Below are 27,035 nucleotides of genomic sequence, written 5' to 3' on the forward strand. Positions count from 1 at the left end.
GAGAGAAATATTTCCTAATAAGAGGTTTCAATCCAGAAAGATTATTGTAAATAGTATGGGAAACCCAAGAAAATAAAAACTTATTGACTAACATCATATAATCTCATCGTCAATTAAGTTACTTCAAATTATAAAAGTCAAAACTTGTAAAACTTGACTATAAAAGTTCGAATTAGGAATAATAGTTAAAGAAATATTTTGTTGATTTTACGTTCTTATCTACATATAGCAATATACTCGATGCATAAAATTTAATTATTTAGTATTATAGGAAAAGGGGTAAAATCCTAATTTACCCCAAATATTTTAGTCCAATATGATGAACAATGAATGCATCACCGGTCATAAAGTATTCGTCATTGGTTACTAATGGATAAATAATGATTTATGAAAAATCTAGTTTGATGACGTTATGCAAATACGGGCCTCTTATTATAACCAACGGAAAAGCATATGAATGATGATATTTTGCCAAACAAAAGTGGACCGTGCATTTATAACATCTTTCAACGTGGAAAACGAGTTTTACTTGTTGTAGGACGAGTATTATCGAAGCGATGCAACACGACTTTGTCAATCAACTTTATAATAATCATAATAAAATAAAAAAAAATAAAAAAAAAATAAAAAAAACTTCTGTATAATTAAATAATCATATGGGATATAAAGATATACGAGTAGTAATAATTTAACAGAAATTAAGACGACTTTTGACCATTAAAGATAAATATATGTAAAAAAAAAAGGCACTAAAAGAAAAATGCTTGGAATGGTCAAAAGATAATAATGCAGGCAACGGATAGTTGAAATGATGCCATTGTTCTCTGTAGTTGGTAGCTGACTAGCTTGCTTTCGCTTCTACTCCTGATAATAATTCACTCTAGCTTTGATACAATGCTTCAATCATCTCTTTTTTAATTTACATACAGCTAAAGAACAGCTACCAAATCAGAGAAATATTGCCAACGAGATCTAGAGTGCTTCGGCACTACGAAAACGATAATTTCAACTATTATTAAACCAAAAAAAAAAAAAAAAAAAGGAGCTACTTGAGCTGTCAGATGAATTGACCAAACAAGATTTAGGTCAAGGCATCTGCTCCAAAATTTGGTTGATTCGTAGTTATCTGCTGGTCTGTCATTAGTTCTAGTTTATAAGCCAAATGCTAACAACAAATAGGTTCAGGTCAGGTTAGTAAACTTAGTTCTTCTACATACCATTCAAGTCTAGAACTCGTGCACAAAGAATAGAAAGGTTGTACTTCAAACACAAATGTAGCAACAGGCAAGTTCTGTAACTGAGTTCTTCTACATGTCATTCAAGTCCAAAACTCGTGCGCAAAGAACAGAAACGTAGAACTTCATTGACAAATGCAGCAACAGCAGGCAAGGATTACAACATTACTGTAGCAACCAAACCAAAGGAAAAGGAAAACCCAACATGCAGCAGTTTGGGGAACTGGGGTCCAGAGTTTAGCAATTCAAAATCCAAACCCAAAAGAATAATCAACCATCATCTTAAAATGGTGTGGGAGAAGTTAAAAGGGAGTCATTGCTACTATATTGCCAAAACTTGCAGGAGGTCCTAAGACAAAACATTTGATACCATAAAGATGTTTGTACTACAATTTCCCAAGATGATTTTAACAAAAGAAACATAGTATTCAGTAATCATGAAAATGCTTCAAGTATCAAAATTCAAGGGTCTGCAAACAACACTAATTTCCAAGCCCTGTGATAGATCCTAGCTACATCACAATATACCTATCCAAAAAAAACACCTTAAATTCCGGCAAAAGCCTTCTTTCCACCAGCAGCAGCTCCAGCTGGAATCACCTTCAACACATTGAACCTCACCGTCTTTGAGATAGGCCTGGATAATTATCAGGGAAGTACGATCAAGTTAAACACTGAGATCTGTTTAGAAATATACACAAATAACACTATCAAACGAAGTGCTCCAAGAGCAACTGACCTGCATTGACCAATGATAACATGGTCTCCTTCCTTGACACGGAAACAGGGTGACACATGTGCAGGGATATTTGAATGCCTCTTCTCGTACCTGCAAGCAACATACCAGCAAACAAAATAATAAGAATACCGAACAATCACATATAACACAACAGCACACGGGAGAACAAAATAGCTAATACTTGCCTTTGGTACTTCTTGATGTAATGAAGGTAGTTACGGCGAACAATAATGGTCCTCTGCATCTTAGCACTGTGGCAAGTACCAGCTAGAATACGGCCCCTGATTGAAACAGAGCCAGTGAAGGGACATTTCTTGTCAATGTAAGCTCCTGACATCGAACAACAGTACATCAGTTATGTATGAATGACAATTAACAGTACTCAATGGCAAAAAACAGGGCTTAGGAAGACCAGTAAACAGAACAATACAAAAGAAACAGTCCTTATCAATATGATAATTGGAGGATTTAGTTGAAACAAAGCAACACACTGCCTGAGTGCAGAAGCACTTTCTAAAATAATTTCATAGCATCTTGCCCAAGATGCACCTCAAAACTAGCTTTTGTAGGATTAACACAAATAATGCTATTGAGCTAAGATCGTAAGCTCAGGTTGTTCCCATCTATATACTCAGCATCTACGCTCAATTTTGATTTTTATAAGGAGAATAGTAGGAATTCTCCCATTTTCCATATAAATGAAGCAGTACAACAAAATTAAGTTAAATATAAAGGATAGAGGTAACAAGGTAAGAGAACATGATAAAACTACAGAAAAATATAGTTTGAAGGAATGATGCCTTCTTTTCTTCCCATTACTCCTAAAAACATCTTGCTGACTATCACATAATATTTCCCATGAGCACTTTACACAATGTATCATATTCCCATCATATGCTTTGTATCATTAGCTTCTTATCAATGGACTTTAACCAACACCTCAGAGGCTTTCTCTGAAATAAACTTTCTTGAACAGCAATACAGCATACAATCCCAAACGATTCCAACATACAACAAAATATCCTCAAATTTCAACACAAAACATTGATAGATAGCTTTATCATATCTACTTGGGCCCAACAAGTATAGGAATCTTTAGATTTTCTTTCAGTCCTTAAACATGGGAAAATGACTCTCATGTCCCTAGCCTCAACTCTCAAGTACTTATTAGATTCACCCATAAATTAGCAAGGAGGTGATTGTTTCCTTCGAATCATTCTTTAAAAGACCTTGATGTTCTATCAACAATAAAAAAAAGTTCAAGAGCTTGCTCTGCTATCAATTAGTTAAAGAGCTTGCTGTGCTATCAACAATGAAAAAGTGAAAAACTAGTACAAATCCGGAACTGAGTTGAATCTAAGCTTCTCCTCCATAAATTTTAACCTCTCTAAAGTGCATCCGTTGGCATCCTTCTTTATCTCCTCAAACTAGAACATTATCCCATGTATAAATCAAACTATATATTCTTCCCAAAGGTCAAGATATTTAGTTCAGGTGACATAGCATTAACAAAATACAATCACACTTCAGAGACCATTTAAGAATTAATGTTATCATGTCACATAGTAGCAAGATATTGATTCCCAGCTCCACCTAAAAGCATTGGGTGATAAATAGCTTTACATTGAATCAACAGCAGCAAATATGTGTCGCATGAGGGATCATGTCTTTAATTGAATTTAGAACGATTAAGAAAATATACAAGATCAAGAAGGAAGTAACAAATATCAAATTCCTATAAATAGTCTAAACCAAAACCCAAAAAGTAGTGCTCTGTCGAGACAAATGTCAAACAGCCACAGGATCTGATTACTGATTACAAGAGATCAATTATAACACAAGCAAATCAAAATGGCTAGTTTGCCCATACTTGACACAACAATGCTCAAGTATCAATCAGTCAACCATGTCACTAAGAACCAAGACTAACAATTCTAATCACAGGTTTAATGGCTAAAGCTAAAATAAAGACGCCTATGTGTTGTGTTAAGAAAAAAAAAATCCAACGTGTTTCAACATCAAATTGCCCCAACAAATGTACAGAAAAGAATCTTAAACCAGCTTTCTCCATCCATTCCAGAAATAACAACAATACATGTCCTAATATCACAAAAAAAACCCAATACTGGGATACACTCCAACCTTTACAGTTCTTGCAGATGCAAGAGTGACACTCAAATTCATTTCAAGGCTTCAAGCTAATTACCACTCATATAAAGTAAAAGTCTGTAGAGCCTTATTGCACAAAGCTTATGGCCATCAATAAAGTGCTTGCAGATTACACACCCCCCTGAATACCAATATCATCTATGATGAGCACCAACTCTACTTAAGATACAAATTTCATTCCGAAAACTTGAGAACCTCCTCTTAAAATGACCAGCTCGCCGGCAAGTTGCTTTCTCCCACAGGCATCATTAAAGTTCATAAACTTCTTTCTTATAACCACTTCAAAGAACCCAATCAAAGTTTGCAACTTATGTCCAACCTCATTTCTATGGTAAAACAATAATAATTACTTAAACATTTTCATATCCGACACAATCAAGTTTACTTTAATCAACACCTCAGACGCTCTCTGGAACAAACTCTCTTGAACAGCATATAATCCCAAATGATTCCAACGTACAAAAGATCTTTAACTTCCAACACAAAACATTGATAGATGGCTGTATTATATCTACTTGGGCCCAACAAGTAAAAGAACCTATAAATTTTCATTCAGTCCTTAAACACGGGGAAACGACTCTCATGTCCCTAGTCTCAAGTACTTGCCAGAATTTCCCATAAATCTGCAGGGAAGTGATTGTTTCCTTTGAATCATTCTTTAAAAGAGCTTGATGTGCCATCAACAATAAATAGTTAAAGAGCTTGCTCTGCTATCTACAACGAAAAAGTTAAAGAGCTTGCAGTATCAACAATGAAAAAGTGAAATACGTATACAAATCAGGAACTGAATTGAATCTAAGCTTATTCTCAATGAATTTTAACCTCTCTAAAAAGCATCCAAATGGCATCCTTCTTATCTCCTTAAACCAGAATATTATCTGATGTATAGATCAAACTATAAATTCTTCCCAAAGGTCAAGATACTTAGCTCAGGTAACATAGCACTAACATAGAACAATCACACTTCAAAGACCATTGAAGAATTCACATGCTCACATCGCATAGTAACAAGATACACAATGAATCTAGAGTTTATTGTGAAGCATCATTTCTACAGTATTGATGCCCAGCTCCACCTAAAAGCATTGGGTGATAAGTAGCTTTACATTGAATCAACAGCAGCAAATATTTGTCAAATGAGGGATAATATCTTTAATTGAATTTAGAACAATTAAGAAAATATATAAGATCAAGAAGAAAAAAATCACAAATTTATACTGTATATAGTATAAACCAAAACCCAAAAAGTAGTGCTCAATGTCGAGACAAATGTCAAACAGCCACAAGATCCGATTACTGATTACGGACTACAAGTGATCAGTGTAATATGCCACAAGACACATAAAATGGCTAGTTTGCCAATACTTGCCAGAACAATGCTCAAGTATCAAATTATCAATCAGTCAACCATGTCACTAAGAACCAAGACTAAACAATTCTAATACACAGCTTTTATGGCTAAAACTAAAATAAAGACGACTATGTTTCATTTTAAGAAGAAAAAAATCCAATGTGTTTCAACATCAAATTGCCCCAAGGGCCCCCAACAAATAATACAGATAACAATCTTAAATCATCTTTCTCCATTCATTCCAGAAATTACACCAACACATGTTATAATATCACATTAAAAACCCGATACTAGGAAACAATACAACCTTTACAGATCTTGCAGATGCAACACAGTGACACTCAAATTCATTTCAAGGCTTCAAGCTAATTACCACTCATATAAAGTAAAACTCTATAGAACCTTGTTGCACAAAGCTTATGGCCATCAATAAAGTTCTTACAGATTACACACCCCACCTGAATACCAATATCATCTATGATGAGCGCCAACTCTACTTAAGATCACAAATTTCATTCCGAAAACTTAACCTCCTCTTAAAATGTCCAGCTCACCAGTAAGTTACATTCTCCCACAGGCATCATTAAAGTTCATAAACTTCTAAAAACCACTTGAAAGAACCCAATCAAAGTTTGCAACTTATATCCAACCTCATTTCAATGGGAAAACAATAAGAATTACTTCATTCAACATTTGCATATCCGACACAGTCAAGCTTACATTTTTCATTCTTGTCCCATGTTTTCGTAGTCATCAGTAACATTTATGACAGCCTAGATACTGTATAAAAATCCATCACAAAAGAACATACAGCATATTGCATCTATAATACCACTTTAGCCTAAAATTTTATGCTTTCATTAGTCTCAGAAACACCCACAAAAACCCCAATCAACAGAAACAAAAATTAAAATTTTTTACATCCTGAAAATATAAAACGCAAAATGGCAATTGAATAACAAACAAATTCACTTAATTTGAACATACTAACTCTAATGCACCTTAAACTCAACCTAAAAAAGGAAAAGACAGAACCTTCAATAGCTTCTCTGGGAGTCTTGAAACCCAAACCAATACTCTTCCAGAACCTGTTTCCTCCTTTCCCAGGTCGCTTTCCCTTTCCAGTTTTCTTCGAGCTGCATTTTCCATAAAATTATCAAAATCAAATAATTTAACTTAATCAATTGACAAATTTAGCATTTACAGAATTTGAAGATTACCTCAGAAACACTTTAGGCTGCTTCAAAAAGGCCTTCTCGGTCTGTTTAATAAATAGCGAAATGTAAATTAATAAAACTAAAAACATAAAGAATATAAATACTAGTAATAAGATCGAAATTCAAATAATCGAAGTAAAAAGATAGAACAAGTACCTGTTCCGCCATGATTGAGTGGTTGTAAGATGAGGTTCAGAGGAAGCAATGGAGGCGCCGCAGAGGAGAGAGAGAGTGAGAGAAAAGGAGAGAAGAAACAAGAAGAAGAAGAAGTGCCTTAAACCCTAGTTGGATTTTAATTGGTTCCAATCACTTTGAAATAAGCCCAACAACTTCAAACATGGACCAACTTCAAACATTTGAGTTTTTTTTTTATTTTTTATTTTTTTAATTTCTAATTTTTTAAAGGTAAGAAAAAGGAAAATTGTATTGTTAGTTGGGAGGAGACACAAGCAAAATTTCATAACAACCCTTTATATTATTGGAAGTCTTAATAGTAGTATTGAGATGTTTTTTAAAGTACTACGGAGTATTAAGAGTGTCTTTTAAGGGGTGTTTGGTATGTGAGATTGAGAGTTTTAATCCGAATTCAAGAAAGAAAAAAAAAAAAACTTCGTTTGTTTTATAGAAATGGGAATAAAAATAGGTTTTGGAATGGGAATATTTAGGGGAGAAATCCCACCATTTTATTACCTATGGAGGGTAAGTAATAAATGGATGGGAATAGGTATAAATTTAAAATGACATTTTTACCATTAATGAAAACAATGAAAGGAAATTTTATTACGAGTAAATTTGTAAATTTGTTATTTATTCACTATATATTTTCAATCACTATCCAAATAAAGGTATTGGCATAATTTCATGAATTTCCAATAATTAATACTCAATCTCATTCCCACATTTTAATCCCCAAACTCCCATTCCCACATTCCAAACGCCCCGTTACATTACATTACTGGAAGCATATACAAAAGACACTCTTATAGATTGGAAGCATATATAAAAGAAATATTTGAAAAGTATTTTCAAAAATAATATTAACACATATATAAGGTGTACTTGAGGGTCATTAAAGTTTGTTAGAAACCATAACATGCCTCCCAGTAGCTTTATTCCACGCTACAGTCCACGCTTTTCGGACCAGTTCTGAAAAAAAAATAAAAAAAATTAAAAAAAAAAAAAAAGTAAAATGATCATGTGAGGTGATCCTAGGATCATAAAGTTAGTTTGGAACAAAAAATGTTTACCATCCACTTTAACAAGTCTAAGGACCTGTTATGAGAAAAGAAAATTATAAATTAAATTGAAATTAAGCTGAAAATAACAGACCCTAAGGAATGTGTTGTTTTCAAATTTAAGACTATTTTAAAATTCTATTGCATTATAAATAATTCCATCTCCCCAAAGACCGCTTAAGGTCTCCTGGGATCCATGGGAGTACCCAACCTCTTGAGATAAATAAGTGGGACTAACCGTTGAAATGAAGATTTGCTTATAAGATTTACCCTTTTTTTTTTTTTTTTGTTAATTTGAAGAAACTTGCAAGATTTACTTGACTACAAATGAATTGAGGAAAACAATACAGAGTAACAATAATAATAATAAATAAATAAATATATAAAACATCTTACTCTTCACTAGCAATACAGCAAACTAAAATTGCCTTACGAGTTACTTCTTTTGTTTTTATTTACTTACAATATACCCTTTGACACGCATTTTAAGGAAGATAATAAGACTAGGTAAATAGATATTCCCTCCATGTTTTTTTAAGTGATACAGTTTGACCTTTTTAACTATTCACATAATCTTTTTGACTTGATTGGTTTACTAGAGAATACAAATATTATTGTATAATACATTGATGGATTCGTCATAATGTCTACTTTCATAATATCAAATTCCCCATAATTTTACTAACATATAATTAGATAAATTATTGGTCAAAGTCGTGTCTCGACATGTGTATTTGGTCAAACCGTAATACTTAAAAAAACACTGAGGGAGTAAATTGATTCACAAAATTTTACCACCAATAAAAAGAAAAGAATAAGTTACAACATTTTAAATTTATAGCTTAATTTATTCGTTTACCTAATCTAATTGCCTCTTCAACAAACGTGATAAAAGGTATATAACAAGTATTTTTTTAAAAAAAAAAAAAAAGAAATAGTACAATTGTGTGATGTCCTTTCCCAAGTCCTAACGTTTCATGTCAGGACTCAGGAAAACGAGCAAGCATCCCCGCGCAAGTAAGGCCATTTTGATCTTAATCAGCTTCTCGTATGTTTTCAAGATTTATAAGATCCATGAATTGAAACTTTTCGTGTTTTTCTAAACGAAACAACAAATCACCTTTGATGTGAATTTGTGTAATTTCCTAAGTTTTTCCAAACCAAACAACAAATCACTGTTGTGTGAACTTGTCCAACGACCATTTACAAGGATCATATTGAGACTGGCAGATCAAGTCCCAGGTGCCAATCGTTACAAGAAATGAGAACATAAATCATCAGAATAAACCACTGTAAATTTTGAGTAGCAATACGTTGGCATTGCAATAAAAAATCAAGATAAATAATAGAATGCTAAAGATTAACATAATTCATCAACACATCTGAATGCTAGCAGATCAAATCTTCTAAATGAAGGATTCCACATAAAATTCTAAACCTCTAGCAAAAAAAAAGGAAAAAAAAAAAACAGAAAAAAAAAAAAAAGAAAAGAAAAAAGTAGTAAACTTGAAATGAGTTGCCGAATGAAGCTATATATCATTAACCATCATTGATCCATGAGCTGATAATGGTGTAGAAATTGCGTTGAATTCCTCAAAGATAGATTTAGAGAGTGAAAGATGTATATCTGTATATAATCTGTGCATTGCATGTACAAAAGGCGCCATAAGAGAGAATTATAAAAATAAAATAGGAAAAAGATGAACCTCTCTTCGGGTGCCTAAACTGATCAAAGGCAAAAACCAAAAATTTAACCAGCATAGCCAACATCGTGCCTGCCTCTGATGAAGTCTATATTTCTTCAAGAAACTGGAATGTGATTCCTTGCTCTCTAGTACTGCTCAACAAGGCTGACCCCTTCCACTTTATCTTTACGCATCTTATGACTTAAACAGACTTCCTCGAGTAATATCATTCCGTCTGCATCAAGAAAAAGGTAAAGAAAAAAGATAATTATGTTACTTCTGGGTGCTGATGAAACACTGGTCATTCCGATTGTAGTGAGTCAGCAAGTGTGTGCAAGTCAGCAAGTGTGTTAACTCTAAGTTAAGTAGGATCTCAGAAGGAAGACGAGATTTGAAATATAATCCGCAATCTTCATTAGTTGTCCAATGATCATATAGAGAAGCTAAGTCCTTCCAAACTAATATATTAAAATTCAAATTACAGAAATTTGTAACAGAATCACCTTTCGGCGCTTGGGATTGGGACCAGGATTAGCATCAGCTTCCCGCCGTGATGTTCCAACTTCATGATCCTCTGCCTGCAATACAATAATGTTAATTAGCAACAATTACAGGTAAGAACTAGAATCACAAGAAAGCGAATGCTCACTGCAGTTGAAGAAGTGGAGCCGTTTCCGTGATGAGAAGCATCTGCTGCAGAGGAGGAAACATTTTGCACCGTTCCAGAGTTCTGTGAAATCATAGGCATAATCTGTTCAAGCATCCTAGACAAAAATATTCCTTCCTCAGTAGCTGTAGGTTCTCCTTCCTGTGCACCCGCATTGCTAGTCCTTTCTTGCTCAGTAACAGATCCCATACCTCCTCCCTGTGAGCTGACGCTTTCTACCTGGAACTCACCGCCAGGGAAGAGTCCTCTCAGAAATTGAAGAATACCTGGAGGAATCTGACCCTCAGAATTCTGATCGCTTTGAATTCCTCCGGCAGACAGAATGTTGATGTCAATGGTGCGAGATGAAATTGACTCCCTTAATCCGGCACTGGAAGCTGGAGCCCTACCTGCTCAAAGAACACAAACAGGCCACATAAGTAAACTCATTTACAAGATCACAAGGACCAAAAAGAGGATCCACCAAGTCATTCCTGTTCTTATAGACATATAGTACGTAAAATGCAGCAACAACCAACCATTCCATGGAGAATCCAATTTGCACATCACTGGTAGCAAAAGCTAGCCGCATATCCCCATATGCTTATTTAATCAAGTATCCCCCATTGTATTATATTTATCGTCTAGCAAGATTTTTTTTCTAATATTGTTTATTAAGAAGTTGTATAAATTCAATGTTAACAAGATTTCCACATCAAGGACAAATGTAACCTATTAGTTTGAAACAGAGGTAGTAGAATGCCAGCATCAGCCAGTTTTCAAATACTCCAAGCCCACATCAAAAGGCATACTAATCAAATTATACCACCATGGGAAGGAAAAAAAACCTAAACGGTAAACTATTACAAGCAATCAAGCATTATATTTGTAAAAAAAAATCAGGGCAGGGCGCCGGCCCCCTGTCCACCCTTAAGAACTTCCGCCTCTGCCTGTATCCTCTACCCCCACCCCAGCATGCTCATTTTCCCGGCCTCCTAGAAAGCAACTTTTCATATATAAATTTATGTCGTACAAACCCCCCCCCCCCTCTCCCGACACAATGTTACAACTGGCTGTCATGTGCATACTGGCATACTTCTACTAGCAGACTGTATAAAATTGAAGCCAGAGTACTGAATAAAAAGCAAATGATTTCTAATTACCAATCCCAGCAGGACCTTCAATATTTTGCTGCAAGGTTGCAGAGTCAAGACTGCTAAGCGGCTGTGTCTGGAGGCCACTAGAGTTATGTTCATTGGACACTTGATTTCCTGCTCGACTGCTCAAATTCCCAGAGGGCGAATACCTTCCGAGAACAGGATATAATAATCCTACAGAACCACCAGAAGCGTCTTGAGGTGAGTGATTCAAATCAGGAGCAGCAGCCATCATTGTTCTAAAAGGCAAAATACGAACAGCTGGCCCACTATTTGAAGATGGGGTGGCTGAGGTCCCAGTAGAAGATTGGTTGATTGGTGCTTCTCCACTGTTATTACTTGTAGAGTTCCTTTGACCTGGAGATTGCTGAGTACCAGCAGGTTCATTTTGATGAGTCGATGAGCCTACTGTCATATGAAACATTAATTAGTAATACTGAAAGATAATGCACAGAATTCACATGCACAAGACAAACAAAAATGTGACAAACCTCTTCGTATTTGTATATCTATGCGTCTAGGAACAAAACCAGTACTGACTCCATTAATCAAACCAGAGCCAGATTGTGAGGTTCCTGAAACAGGGGTACCAAAACTTGCTCCAGGCTGAAATGGGAGAGGCTGTAAAAAGCTATGTAGTCAGAAAAATGTTTAGATATATGGACACAGAAACCTGTAGGTGATTAGAGAGTACCTGAACCATAAGTGGATTAGGCCCAGATGAAGAAACAAAAACTGCAGGGCCAGCATTGACTACTGCTTCTGACTGCAAACAAGCACATATCACGAGGACACATTCAATAATGGGACAAACAGGGCATGGAATCTGCAGGAGATAGGAAGTCATGACTCACAGGTGATCTGCCAAGTCTCAGTGTTGTGACAGTACGACCAAGCTCAAGAAAGTATGCACCTAGATTCTGCAAAAGGATTCCATTTCTCAATGCACCTGATTGAGCAGTAACCCTCGTCCCTGGATCTGTCATATTCTCCTGATTTTCAAGCTGCCTTCCAAGTTGCTGCGGACCAATTTTAAACTTTGCATTGTAATAAAAACTCAAAAAAGTAACTGGAGCAATAAAAATCTTGACCTAGTTCTGAGTACCAAAAGAAACGAGTGCAACAAAATTTTAACATCACAAAATTTTAGCAACTGTGAGAAAAACAATCGTCACTCAGTTTGGTCACAGACACACTTGACTGTTCTAAACATATAAATACTTCTTGACAGATGCTTTGATAGAAATATAGAACATACAAGCAAACATTCTTCCACTTGTTCATTGAGCATCTGCCTGGTAGCAGACAGCAATCTCGCCAACGACGTCGGAGAAGGAAGTCCTTCTATCACATTCTCGGACTGTGGCAAGGAACTGGATCTACCTTCGTTCTCATGACAAGAAATCCCACTGTCAGTTTCACCAACCCTTCCTGTTGGGATAATTTGGAGATTACATTATAAATTAGCCTAGAAATAAAATAAGCAACTCAAAATTTAAAAATATTTAGTGACACATAAAAATAAGAACCAACCACTGTCCATAAATTCCTGTCTCATATGACTTAAATACTGTGATAATGTCGCAAGAGAATCAGGGATTACCTGCATACCCAAGAAACATGGCAAGTAAGGAAAAAAAAATAAAAACTAGTTCCCTATGAAGCAAGAACAACAAGTGTGATGGTATCAACAGTGTAGAGGGATCAAGATGTCAACTGGAGTACAGCAACAAGGAAGAGTAAGTATCACACTGCCAGCAAGGTCTGCAGCACTCAAGATATAAGCAATCTTAACTCAAGATATATTTAAGCCACAGTTAACAAAAGATTAAGCAAAAGTACCGGGGCCTGTAGGGACCCAAATGATAAGCCCGCAGGGATCCCAAAAGTATTATGAAGTCTGGATCCGTCATTGGAGCTTCTCATCCCAAATTGTTCAGGTGGTGTGAGGGTTGTATCTGCAGTGCCGTCAAGAATAGGAGTCTCTCTAGGTCTATCACCAACAGGGCCCTGCATGAACAAAGCCAAATTTGATAAAACAAGGAGAGCACACATGTGCACACCACAGGGAAAAAAAAAAAAAAAAACAGTACTCTATATATCTCGGTAAGTTTTTCAAGTTTATTATTCTCAGCTAATATGAGTCTTTAAGTTTTGTCAAGTATCATAAACTTGAATAATATATAATAGGAAAGTAAATGCACTTGCCAATTTTTAGTTTAATGGATTGCAGGAGGAAACAATGTCTACTGACTATAAATTTTCTTTTACAAATAAATAAATTCTTTTAAAATGGGTGAACTACACAACTGATGATAAATGCAACACGAAGGTTCCTCCTATATTTTTCCCTCCTACACTGTTACCAGCTTGATGGGACGGAGGAAATTATAAAGAGAAAGAAACAATATAATCAAAGAGACAAAGACCCAATTTTCCTCCTTTAATACAGTAATACTTCACCCTTCCTGTCTTTGGCAGTTCACCCATCAAAGAAAGCCACACCGCATTTGGTATGGTCTTCAATCATTTTGAAAACATTAATAACTCTTATCTTAACATGGCCTGACTACTCATATTAACACCATGTACAGATGTTACACATTTTTAAAAGGCTTTGGATCTTAAAACCAGCAAATCTTACCCTGACACCAGTTCCTACATTGCCATTTCCAGGATTCGTAACGCCCATAGAACCAAGAACAGCTGATATAATCTACATAAAAACAACAAATAAATTCAAGAGGGCAGAAATGGTCAGACAGCATATATTATGACAGTAAAATATCCAAGTCTCGAATAGAGCATAGCCTTACCCTATTAACATCTGGAAGTACTCTGTCCCCTTGTCCAGGAGGCATATTGAAAGTTTCAACGACAATTCCAGGAGCAACTTGATAATATTGACCATGATTACCGCTTGAAGATTGATCAATAGCTGCAAAAAAAATTCATTAAAATTATGTTGTAATAATCTCTTAGTGGGATAACAGAAATCAAACGGCACGTCTTGCGCATCAATAGCAAGACAAAGGAGCATAACCCATAAAGCAAGCAAATAGAATTCGTCATGCGAAGAATCCCATTTGAGAATTAACATCACGTGATAACAAGTATCGATATCTTAAATCAAAGCTTCATAGTAGAAATTTACAGCTGATTTTTTTTTTTTTTTAATATGCTTCACAGAGGAAAAAACGAAGGAGTTACGATAAATTAAGTTCCAATTGTCTCAAGAAAGTAATTGTGATATTATCCTAGTAAAAGCTCATTTCACAACTGTACAAGGCTGTTAGTCAATATATACATACAATGAAGTGATTGTTTGGTTGAGCATAAGAAGCAATAGTTTGTAGGAAGTTGTAATGCCCCAGATGTTGTTTGATTAAACATAGGAAGTCCACTTACCTAGAGGGTAGGGTGGGGGTTTTAAGGTAAGCAACTGCCTTTTTTTTTTCTTTTTTTTTTTTTGAAGGGGAGCAAAACATTCAACTAAATAGCAAATGCGTCCATGAGTACATACGGGGTTACAATAGGAGGAACACAATGCTCCCGTATTTGCTCAACATTAAAAGGAAGAAACTTTGCAAGATTGTGTGCTACTTTTTGCCCTCTCGCTTCACATGACTCCACTGCAAGCTGTTGCAGTGAGCACTCTGAGCCATGCATCGCATAACACCAAGTCAAGATCGGTAAGGTGAGTTGCGCCCTTTGAGAGTCTGGAAATCACCACCTGACAATCTGACTCAATAATTGCCTCCCTGCAGCCAAATCTACAGCCCAATCTTATCGTCCATTTGCTTCAGCTATCTCAGCAGACCACCACACACGCATTCTTCTTGTAGCTGCAAAGGAAACCTCACCTGAGTTGTTGTGTGCAACAACACCCAACCCAACCCAACCCAACCATCTTCAGAAAGCGAGGCATCGGTGTTAATTTTGATGATCCCAGGAGGAGGAGGGATCCACTGTTTCGAACTTGAGCAGACCATAGCAGCAGTAGCACGATTTGGGGCTTTTTCAGTTTTTGTGCTTTCCTCAGTCCACCTTAGCACTCGAGCAACCAAAGAGATCAGTAGGAGTATCTTTACCTTGGACGATTTTCAAATTCCTGTCTTGCTAGATGCCCCTCATTAAGTAAATGCCTCTGATTTTTATCGCATCTTCCAAGTCCTTCCAGCTTTCAACGAGGTCGCAAACAGATAGAGATCCCACATTCTTGCTCATATCTTCACAACCCAATTTCCAACAGAAGTCAGTCACTCTCCCACACTCAAAAAACGTATGTTTCCAAGTTTCGGACTCGCACTCACACCATGGACACAAGTCATCATCAGTGAGATGACGATGCTTCAAAAGTCTGCGAACAGGTAGCGTTTCTGTACAGAGACGCCACAAAAAGTTGCAGGCTTTCGGGATTACATTTACCTTCCATATTTCGACCCCAAGCACGATGGAAATCATCCAAATTGCAGCCCTTCCCCAACATGTAGGCTGTTTTCACAGAGTACACACCAGAGGCCCACATTTTTTCATCACATGGCCTACAAGAACTCAAAGGGATGGCAAGTATGTTCTTCAAATCCCACTCATTAAAATGTGCTTGTAGAATGTTATAATCCCACTCCATATGCTCAAAGTTGATCAGCTCACTGACCTTTGTAAACTCTGTTGCCGGGGTAGAAGTTGCAAGCTGCCCTTCATCATCACAAAGCCACGGATCTGTCCATATTTGAATGCTATCCCCATTGCCCACTCTCCACAAAACACCTTCTTTCACAAGCACCCGATAGCCACGAGAAACTACTTAACTACCCTCATAGCCAAGAAAAGAGCCCAAGAAATCCGAATTTTGGTAGTATTTTGCTTTCATCACCCGGCTTAGAAGGGAGTTAGGATTACTCATTAATCTCCATGCTTGCCTACCAAGGAAGGCTTCATTGAAAACCGTTAATTCATGAAACCCCATACCCCCAAGACATTTGAGAGTACACAAAGAGTCCCACCTTAAAATTCGCCATAGTTGTGTGAATTTTCCTAATAACCTCACTAGGATATTTATAGACTCCCATGAGGTAAGTCGGAATTGCTTGGATAACCAATTTTAACATAATTTCTTTGCCAGCTTCGGATAAAAGCTTCTCCTTCCAACCTTGTAATTTTTTCCATACTCTATCAAGAAGAGCCTAAAAAATTCCCCGTTTTGTCCTCCCCAAAATATTCGGAATACCAAGATGTTTTTCATGGCGCTCCACTTGCTTCATGTTTAGAATATCCAAAATCTCTTCCTTTTGCTCAGTCCTAACCCCTCTACTAAAGAACACTTCTGATTTCTCATAATTAATTTTTTGACTGAATGCCGCTTTGTACTGGTTGAGAATATCAACGATGTTTGAGCATTCCTTTTGTTTGGCCCTAATAAAAAGGAGACTGTCATATGCAAAGATGAGATGAGATATTTCTAGACCTTTCCGACTTGCTTTCGCACCATGAATATCACCGCTTGCCACCTCACTCTGAATCATGTGGGATAAAGCATCAGCCACAATAATAAATGAATAAGGAGAAAGTGGGTCACCTTGCCAACCTCTAGAGGGAGTCACCACACCACTCACTTCCCCATTAATCACAATAGAATACTTCACCGAAGAAACAAGCGTCATCACCAAATTTACACATCTTCCATCAAAGCCCATTTTCAACATAAAGCCCCATTCGACTCGGTCATACACTTTGCTCATGTCTAAATTCATAGCAATGTGACCCCTACGACCCCTACTTCTTTTCTTCATGGTGTGAAATAAGTCCAATGCAATCAACGCATTGTCTGTTATTAATCTTCCGGGACAAAAGCACTACATAAGCTAATAGGACGGAATTCAACAGCTTTTTGGGGTTCTTTGACTTTCGGAATAAGAGCAATATTAGTTTTGTTAACATTCTCCGGAAAAGAATTGCCATTCAAAATCTCAGACAAAATTGCTACATCATTACCAACTATATGCCAAAAACGTTGATAAAAATTAGCATGCATACCGCCCGGGCCGGGGGCCTTGCTTAGGTGCATTTGCTTGAGCGCCACGTGGACATCCTCTTTGGTGCAGGGCTTCATGAACATTATGTTCATGGACTGAGAAGTAGCTTCCGGCACACTGGAAAGAACCTGCTGAAAGTCATGGTTAGTGGGACTTGATGAGGTAAAAATATCCTCAAAGTACTCGCTAATAATGGCAGCTATGTCCTCCTCGATTTTCCACACTCCCCTTTCATCCAAAAAGCCACTGATGGAATTCTTTCTTTGGCATTGCGAGGCCTTATGATGGAAATATTTTGTATTTTTGTCGCCTTCTTTCACCTCCGCAACTCGAGACCTCAGGTGCCAATAAGCTTCATATTTTTCTTGCAACTCCTCGTGGTGTTGTTCAAGCTCATTACACTCCTTACAACTATCTTCATTAATAGGCTGCGCTTGGGCATTTTGTAAGGCTATTTCAATCATAGTTCGAAAATGCAGTACTGGTCGCGATCGCGGAAATGGTCGTACTGATTCGATAATGGAATTGATGCGTTGATCGCGGATCGTATCACGATTGTCGCGTAAGAATTTAAAAATATATTTATGTTTTAAACTCTGTATTTTACAATGATTTTTCTAGTTTTTAAAAATTTATATTCCTTTTTTTTTTTATCTTATATTCTTACACAAATATACTGTTATATTTCCCTTTTTTTTTTATGTATTTCTATACTTTTTATATTCTAGAATTAAAATAATTTTTATTTTGTGTGTGGGACTTGTGTAGTAAAAAGGGAAAGAGAAGGGGGGGGGGGGGGGGGCACGTGGGATGTGAGATAAGAAGAAAGCAGAAGGAAAGAGAGTGGGTGGGGTCCGGTCAACTTCAAAAGAGGTGTCTAGTAACCAGCTGTCCCCAACTCTACCCCATTTTATTTAAAAAGAATAATTTTTTATTTAGCCCGAGAAAAGTGCTCTACTTTTATAGAATCCAGAACCACTTGCCGGAAAATGTTTAGAGAGCTTAAAACTAGGTGATTTTTCTTCGGATTTTTGTTGGTAACGTTTGATGCGACCGAATTTCAGTTCAAAATGGTCGTATCGACCGAAATGGCGGTGTATTGTAAAGAAGCGTGCTGAATCGGTAAATATTGTAACGGCAAGTTTGAAATCCGTTACATCTCGACCGATTCGCGACGTAATGGCCGATTTTTCGAACCATGATTTCAGTCTCCACAATCTGGTTCCAAGCTTGTTGAAATGATCTTCACTCCACCTTGACAAACACTTTCCCACGGCTGCCACACTCCCAATCACATTTAAGCTCGCTTACCCCTCCTATGCGCCTTTAATTACCTCCTCACAGCCATCATCAATGAGCCAATACGTTTCAAATTTGAAGGCCTTTTTCTATTTCTTCTTTTTTGCACCAGTGGCATCACTTCTAAGCAAAATGGGAACATGGTCGAATTTGACTCGCATAATGTGTTCAACTGAAGCTCCACCAAACATCGAGCACCAAGACACCGAACCAAGAAACCTGTCAAGTCTCTCAAGAATTCGGGTTAAGGGAGTTCTTCCACGCTCCCAAGTGTACCATGTACCACTATAGCCCAAGTTCCTTAAATCACAGTCAAGAAGCACTTCTCTAAAATTATCCATCTCTTTTCTCTCCCCAAGAGCACCTCTTTCTCTCTCATCGTAAGAAAAGAGTTCATTGAAATCGCCCCCCCCTAATAAATAAAATCGGTACATCATCACATAAGTGCCGAATAAGTTGCCATGAGCTTTCTCTTCCGCCTTTGCCTACCCATACACTCCCGCAAACCTCCACTTCAAGCTACCTTCACTCCAAATATCCCCACATATATGGTGATGTGAGAAAGAAACTAGCCTGAAATCAACACTCTCCCTCCAATAAATGCACAGCCTTCCCGACCTACCTCTACTAGAAACACCAAATGCTCCTTGAAAACCCAACGTCCTCTAAGATCCTCTACAATTTTATTTTCAACCATAGTCTACGAAATAAAGAGTATCCCTGGGCAATACTTGTGACTCAAATAACGAAGTCGCCGAACTGACCGGGTGTTGGTCGCTACTAACCTCCACCATTGGCCCCACACCACTAGAAAAATTAGGGTAAATTATTTTCTTCCTAGTATGTAGTTCTTGCCCCACCATTTCTCCTCCTTCTCTTGCATGCTTCCCAGTCTCTGCCACTTTAAACTCCTTGTTTTTCACTCCCCCTCCCTCTCTAGCTACCCTTTTCCATTGTCTCATCCCCTCTTTAGCCCCCACTTCTTCTAGAATAAACAACAATTGAGCCTCGTGAACTCCCTCCCCACACTTACTACCCTTATCATCGATCGAAACACTTGCCTTTTCTACCTTATTTGCTGCAGCCTCTCCCCTTTTACTCTCCTCCTCAAGCCTCTTGCTACCATGATCTTTACCAGACACGTCCTCATCTTCCCCTTCAATGCTGATAAACTCTTGTGAAGTAGCTATCAGCGTCTTCGCATCATTAACACCACCGCCTAGCTCACCTTCTACATGAGTTTGCTGCGATTTTTTTGTAATGAAGGGCCTTCTTACTACACTGCTCACCTCAGCTCACCTTCATTATCAATAATTTCATTCTTCGTAGCTTTCCACGGTGTGGAAACTTGCAGCCTTTCATTAAATTTTCTCATCACAATCCTTCTCACCATGGCCTAGCAAACCACTGATATAGCGGAACACAGGGAACCTCTCAGACTTGATTGGAACCTCCATCATACCCCTACCCGAGTTCCACCGTCGTTTTTAAGGGCTTGTTCACATCAACACTAACTCGGATTTTTAGCGATTTGTTAATTCCTATCACATCAGATTTGTCCATAGCTATAAAGGTCCCAATTTTGTCTCCTATTCTCCTAGCATTATCCTCATTATTTCTACCCTTAAAAGGCACAAAATGGAGAAGTATTCAGAGAGCTTAGAGTTACCTTTTGCATCATCCAAGATCATGACATGGTGATCGAAATGACAAGGTTGAGACTCAATAACGAATTGCTTGTCCTTCCAATGATGAAATTGGAAATAAAAAATTTTCTCCCAATAACATTCGCCTCACAACCATGTTTAGGGTTCCAAACACTTTTCACCGTGTTTATCAAAGCATTTGCATTCACGTTGCGGGGTGTATGAATATTTCCCACAACAGCCAATTTGATTTGATCCTCCTCTTCTCCTACTCCCTGGTCCTCCCAATCAATCTCACCCTCCTTCTTCGGATCAAACAGCGCATCTTTATCTTTTTCGAGACCCCCATATTATTGAGAAGGGAAATCAGTGTAAGAAAGAGAAATTAAAAAAGCAAACTTTGAGGTAGAAGCAAAACTAGCAATGGCTAGAAGAAAATCCTCCCAAGAGAAAAACCCTTGAGGGAACTCAAAAAATTTACATTAGATAATATTTGTTTTTACTCTAAAACTTAAAAAATCAGGATGGGGTAAGCAACTACCTCTATAAAGTGGAAATTGATCCTTCTAGGTAATACAACTTTTCTGTTATTGCCATCCAAACAACTACACATTATTTCACTAACATCAACTTCCCATATTTTCAATGTCAACCAAACAAGCATTACACTTAGCAGCTTGAAATATCCCTATAAGTAGGCAACGTAAAGCCTGCGGCTCATGTCATGCCCCAAATTCCAAAAGCTCGGCCTAGGCACCACCTCACGTGCCTATATGCCTAGGGGGTTATTTAATTCATTTTTACGTGATTAGTCATACCAAGGGCATCAGGTTGTATTGTGCTTTGACAACCAAAATGAAGCTCACAATGTACCAAGTTGTGTTGTTCTTTGGCCAGCCAACTAGAGTCATCCTTATATTCATGTGAAATGTTACTTTAAGCTATAAAGGAATAGGAAATATTACTATATTTTATCATCAAGACACAATACTATTACACAAAAGAACGTACTATGAATTGCAGCAATGGTGGTGGCTTTGTCATCATTGCACATTTGTAACAATTTACTTAAGCATAACGGAAACTCTTACAATGTTACAATTAGAGGTCCTTCATTTCACATAGAGGAAATGAATGATAATTCATTCCATTTTCAGATATTTGGTATCCCCAAAAAACTAAAGAAGAGGTCTTGGTTTATAGCCACCTGCTTCTCTTTGCATTTCCATTGTCCATCTATAGTAGCATAGTTCAAGCCACCACCTTCTTCTGCTCAAATCTACCATTGACCATGAACCCCAACCCCAATCTTCTTTAGCCTCACACCATATCCCTAATAATTGATATCACCACATTTCCTAGCTTCAACTTTCACCACAACGCCACACCTTTCTCTTTGAACACAACCATGGCTAAACAAGACATTGCCCCATCCTTTCTCACCAGCACCCCCCTTCTCTCTCTCTCTCTCTCTCTCTCTCTCTCTCTCTCTCTCTCTCTCTCTCTCTATATATATATATATATATATATATATATATATATATATATATATATATATATATGTTCTTGTGGGGGTGCTTTTTTCTCTCCCTGTGAAACATCTTAGTTGTACTATGATAACAGTGGTAGTTGTGGAGGTATGACTTTCTCTCCCTGTGATACATTGGCGACTTGTACTATGATAACATTGGTGATACATCTTAGTCATTTGTACTATGATAACAATGGTGACTTGTACTATGATAACATTGGTGATGATAGCATTGGTGACTTGTACTATGATTGGTGACAAATATAACAATCCCTCCCCTCCCTTAAATTGTATCCAAACCTATGTTAATCGGACACAGCTAACATTGCAAAGTGTCCAACCCTTTAGTGTGCACTCGAACACTTCAATTAAGGGTATAGAGGAAAAAAGAGGAGAAACGTGAAAGAAAAACACATCTTGTTCAAAGACCACCATTGATATTGAGAAGATGGAGAGAAAAAGACCACCAATTATTGGGAGAATTTACCAAGGAAAGAATTAAAATAAAAAAAATAGGGGTGGACGCAAAGAAAAATTTAAAGATTTTATAATATATAATTTATTTATAAAAATTTTGGTGACGAATTGATGTGTCCCTGTACCCATATCCAAATATCGGATAGAGTCTCCGTGTCCTAAAATTTTGGAACTTGCCGGATCGGACACTTGGACATGTGTCCGTGTCCAACACTCGTTCCCGAGTCCATGTAACATAGATCCAAACAAAGTGTAAACTACTCACAGCAAAGTTTGATAATAGATTATTCCCCCCAAAAAATAGAATAAAAAAACTGTAAGAAATAAACAGATAGAAGTCACAACACTCCTGCCAAAAGCATAAACAAGAAATAGATAAAGAGAACTAAAAGAAAGCATATTCCTTTTGACATGAGAAACATCGCAAGAAGCCAAAACCATAAGCAAATTATTAATGCAATCAAACCTGTATCTGTAGGTAAGCTCCCAGATGATGATGCAGTTGGTTCTCGAACTACCATGTGCAGAGTATGACCATCTTCCACATCTAGCTTAAGTTAAGTAAACTTGATTATGACAACATTTAAGCAAGGAAAAATAAAGTTACACACTTGGCTATCCCCCAAAAGTCGCACCAACTTATATGTCTTAAAGTAGACATATCCTCTTTCTTCTCATGTTAGCATTCTCATAAGTCATAACATCCTGCATCTAAGATTAGTATAATAAATTAATAAGTGAGACATTAACCACAGATTTTCAAAGATCTGTACAACAACGCATCACAATCAAATGGTACAACTTAGAAGTTTTACAATATGCAAAATGTTTTGTCTGAGATATTAGCCAGAACATTTTGCTCATGAGTTGTACCCCTGACACCCTTACAGCACTTTAAATTTACTCTAACAACGAAACCAACTAAAAATAAGAATTACCATACTTCAAAATTTTGCTCTTTAACCAAAGGATCATCCTAGACGTGAAATGAAGGCTTATGCTTGGAAGAATGGCTTCTTACAACAAATAAATAGAAAAAGATGCTAACTACATCTGATTCCGCCTCTAAAAGGTATAGCCATTCAAAATATTTCCTAAAACAGGAAATCTAAATTCCATCACCTTTCACTTCCTATCCATAAAAGAGAAAATCAAAACCAAAAATACCTTACCATTACCTTCACCTACAATATGGTCATGATCACATCACATTCACATTTCTGATTTGCCTACAATCAGAAGCAATAATTTATTGAGAAAGAGTGACTGAGTGAAGACTAAGATTTGACTTAGCTAGATGACACAAATAAATCCTTGTCCTAAATAACTTCTGCTCCCTAAGCAACCGAATTGAAGACAATGTAGAACTTTGCTCTGTATAACAAAATAATTGCAAATTCCACAATCCCTGGTGCACAACTCCTCAAAGAAAAAAATTTGGAAGGGCAACCAAAATCTGCCTTGATGAATCTGTTGGAAATATGATAGAGATATATTTTCCAGTATTAATCATGTCTCTAACAAAAAGCATTTCAGATAAGCTTGTTAATCAAATCCTGCCTTATGCCTCGCACCCACTTAAATGGTCATAAACTCAACAGATACAGGCTTGCTATCACCAATTGAAACCCACATATCAAGATCAATTTACAAACTAGCAAGATTCAATACTCCAGATGCTGGACACAGGCAAGAGGAATTATATATCCTAATATTTACAGAAATTGTTGGTCATTATCAAATGATAACTTGATAAGTGTACAGCAGTAATTATTTCTTTAATGCTGCCCTCCCATTTCTAAAGCCTTCTTTCTGCAAGGCTTGTAAGCATTGTTATTAAAATCCCGATTTAAATCTTAAAATCTTACGATTTTACGATTTTACAATTTACGCATGTTATACGATTCGATTTACGATTCTACTCGATTCTACATATTTCTCTTAACTAGCGAAAACCTGACAAGTTTAAAACATGCCTACAACGTTATTTACAAGTATATATTGTCAATTATTGGTTGTTTAGTGGATAAACAACTATTTTCTATTAATAATTAGGTTTTAAACTTAAAATTTAAATATTTTCAATTAAATTTTGATATGACGTCTTGATTAAGCATATCCGTAGAATCTTACAATTCTACTATTTGATTTTACGATTCGATTCTGAGAGACCCTTCCGATTCAAAGTAAAATCCCGATTTTAATAACCTTGCTTGTAAGTATAAAGGAATATGAAGTCCTAAGGGTCCCCAACTCTCCACATAAATAATTTGAAGTCTGCATATGAACTGTAATAAGCAATATTAAGTGTGAAACCACAATAAAAGCAAAACCCACTACCTTTGATGAATGATGATAATGCCCAGGGCATCACAGAAACTAAGGTGCATAAGCCAAGAATACATTAGATTTTAGAAGCAAATGACCTTCACACTAAAAGATAATAAAAATACAAATAAAGCCACAGTGAGTGAGGATACGATATGCAGATAGCAACTGATCATCTTTAAGAACCTTTCCTCGACATATAAGGCGTTGATGCTCCGTTACAACACCAGTCATAGAAGCAATACGTTCTTTCAGGGCAGGTACAGGCATCTGACGAGCACAAGCAAAACAAAATAGTAGTTAGACATGAAGAACCACAGTGAATTAAAGTTGAATTAGCAAATAATAGCTATGAAGCGATCAATAGAAGCAATTAAAATCAAGTTACCTGTTTATCCACCTGCAAGGTATATGTTTGAGAATCCATTGTTTTGATTTTGATCTCTATAATGGTCCCAGAACTACCAGATTCATCCATCCCTGACACCTCATTAGCACTGTGTGCCATCCTCGACAAACTACAACAAACATGTCAAAATTGAAATTAGCATAAAAAACCAGATATATAGCTAATGTACGGTTGATCTCACTACGTTAATACTTTGAACCATAGTAATAGCGTGACCTAGCAAGGAAGTAGTCAAGACAAAAACAGGAGATCATCTTTACGCAAGACACAGAAATCAATTTCCAACCACAGCAATATCCTAATTCTGCTCCCACTACCAATCCCAATATACACCAAACCCAATATTGATAAATCCTCTCCTCGCCGTACTTGTTTTTGTAATGTGTTCATGTGATACAGTGCCAGCACATAGCAGAAAACAAAATTTACATGACATCGGAATGCATAAACTTACAAAAGTAAAGCCTATAAGTAATGAGTAATTAATCACTCATTGAATCAAATAATAATACAACATACTGAGCTAAGACGAAAGGAATGCTAAGTAGCCATTGTAGATGCCATGCCAGTAACAATATCTAAGGAAAATCATAATGCTAATCACTAAAATAATTCACTCCAGCATAATCTATCATCCTCCAACCCCATAAGCCAAAAGAAAGCCGGTGGCAAGGCGGCGCTCTTATAATGAACAAGGATTCTTAATCAGCACAAAGCAATCACTTAAATCACATTGTCAAAATATATGAAACCCAAGGATTAGCTCAATCATTCAAACACCAAAATAAACACTGAACACTAAATCAAATCATATCATTTCAGAAACCCTATATCTGCTGCCACTCCTAAAACCACCCCACATCAAAATCACACTAACCAGAGTAAAAAATGATAACAAGAACCCGCAATTCAATGCAAGAATCAAAATTAAATTGAAATTCACACTTATAATCTACACCCAATAACCCCAAAAAGGTGGCAAAATCAAGATTAGGGCTTTTCAGAATCAATCAACAAAAACCCCATATAAAAATCCGAACCCACCAAAAATCATAGCTTATACTCCCAAATAACATAAAATTGACAGCAATCATAATCACCATATTACAACCCACAAACTTAACCAAGAAAATTACATCAAACGAACAAAGAAACTAATCAAGAAAAGCAAAAACAAACCTAAAAAACCAAACTGAAGAATACAAAAAAGAAATGAAAATTTCACGAAAAAAAAACCTTGATTGATGTGTAATTCTCTCTCTTTCCTAGAGCTGTATGTTGGGAAGTAGCAGCAGGAGAATCCCTTCACAGAAGACGCTTATCTGGCGTAAGCGTGGCAAAAAGGGAAAATACAATAAACTCCTCTTCAACCTCAGATCAAATCTCCACCGTTGATCCAATTCATCATTCGGCGGCTATGCCGGTAATCATGTGAGTTTAATACATCGTGTCATATTAAGCATTTTTTTCCATATAACTTTATTACTACCTCCGTTACATATTAGTTGCAACTTTGGGGATTATTTGTGAGAGATAAAATAATCCAAAGTTGCAACTAATATGTAACGGAGGTAGTATTTCACTTTTATTTTATTATAGAGTATTTAGAAAAATAAAAGAAAAACATTATATTGTAAGAGGATATTAACATTCAAGTTAATCTGAGAAATAAACTTGGATTTTACGCTTTATTTTTTGGGGTTTGGGTTAAACCCTCTTAAATTGGCGTCGTTCAAATTACTGTATGAGGTTTGTCTTTTTATTGGAACAACACTGTTTTGGTTTGTTGGATTGAAGTCACAAAAGCTCATAGACTCACAAGAAGCAACATTTCCACTTTCGTTTTTTACTTAAATAGAGAAACTAATGTGTAAGA

At 36.6% G+C, this 27,035-nt stretch overlaps 2 protein-coding genes across 4 annotated transcripts; both read right to left on the reverse strand.

Annotated features, from left to right (window-relative positions):
- Positions 1 to 1,562: 1,562 nt before the first annotated feature.
- Positions 1,563 to 7,026, reverse strand: LOC145579744 (small ribosomal subunit protein uS17x). The gene is made up of 6 exons (XM_081636984.1): positions 6,868 to 7,026; positions 6,715 to 6,755; positions 6,530 to 6,630; positions 2,160 to 2,304; positions 1,975 to 2,064; positions 1,563 to 1,872 (listed from the first exon to the last, which is right to left on the reverse strand). The coding sequence occupies exons 1-6, from the start codon at positions 6,877 to 6,879 to the stop codon at positions 1,782 to 1,784; spliced, it is 480 nt and encodes a 159-aa protein (XP_081493110.1). The 5' UTR covers positions 6,880 to 7,026; the 3' UTR covers positions 1,563 to 1,781.
- A 2,203-nt stretch (positions 7,027 to 9,229) lies between these two features.
- Positions 9,230 to 26,532, reverse strand: LOC145578430 (ubiquitin-like domain-containing protein CIP73). Of its 3 annotated transcripts, none has more exons than XM_081635747.1 (16): positions 26,396 to 26,532; positions 25,139 to 25,268; positions 24,903 to 25,020; positions 22,889 to 22,969; positions 14,251 to 14,372; positions 14,079 to 14,150; positions 13,277 to 13,444; positions 12,968 to 13,037; positions 12,693 to 12,865; positions 12,289 to 12,453; positions 12,129 to 12,200; positions 11,926 to 12,055; positions 11,441 to 11,839; positions 10,281 to 10,687; positions 10,135 to 10,209; positions 9,230 to 9,866 (listed from the first exon to the last, which is right to left on the reverse strand). In XM_081635747.1, exons 2-16 carry the CDS (start codon positions 25,256 to 25,258, stop codon positions 9,858 to 9,860), a joined length of 2,181 nt encoding a protein of 726 aa, XP_081491873.1. In that variant the 5' UTR covers positions 25,259 to 25,268; positions 26,396 to 26,532; the 3' UTR covers positions 9,230 to 9,857. The 3 variants fall into 3 exon arrangements, with proteins under 3 accessions (XP_081491873.1, XP_081491874.1, XP_081491872.1); XM_081635748.1 differs by having other exon boundaries at positions 11,456 to 11,842; XM_081635746.1 differs by having other exon boundaries at positions 11,441 to 11,842.
- Between the last annotated feature and the right edge of the window lie 503 nt (positions 26,533 to 27,035).

The sequence above is a fragment of the Chenopodium album genome, chromosome 14, assembly GCF_948465745.1.
Source record: "Chenopodium album chromosome 14, dcCheAlbu1.1, whole genome shotgun sequence".
NCBI classification, from domain to species: domain Eukaryota; kingdom Viridiplantae; phylum Streptophyta; class Magnoliopsida; order Caryophyllales; family Amaranthaceae; genus Chenopodium; species Chenopodium album.

What these genes read in the sequence shown, in the direction of transcription:
- LOC145579744 (XM_081636984.1), bottom strand. An exon ending in TACATCAAGAAGTACCAAAG is followed by an intron (nt 2,065 to 2,159) that starts GCAAGTATTAGC and finishes TGTTGCTTGCAG; the next exon opens with GTACGAGAAGAGGCATTCAA. An exon ending in GTTATCATTGGTCAATGCAG is followed by an intron (nt 1,873 to 1,974) that starts GTCAGTTGCTCT and finishes ATAATTATCCAG; the next exon opens with GCCTATCTCAAAGACGGTGA.
- LOC145578430 (XM_081635746.1), bottom strand. Translation starts at nt 25,258, where the DNA reads ATGGCACACAGTGCTAATGAGGTGTCAGGGATGGATGAATCTGGTAGT. An exon ending in TGAGACTTGGCAGATCACCT is followed by an intron (nt 12,201 to 12,288) that starts GTGAGTCATGAC and finishes GCTTGTTTGCAG; the next exon opens with TCAGAAGCAGTAGTCAATGC. An exon ending in GCTCCACTTCTTCAACTGCA is followed by an intron (nt 10,210 to 10,280) that starts GTGAGCATTCGC and finishes ATTGTATTGCAG; the next exon opens with GCAGAGGATCATGAAGTTGG.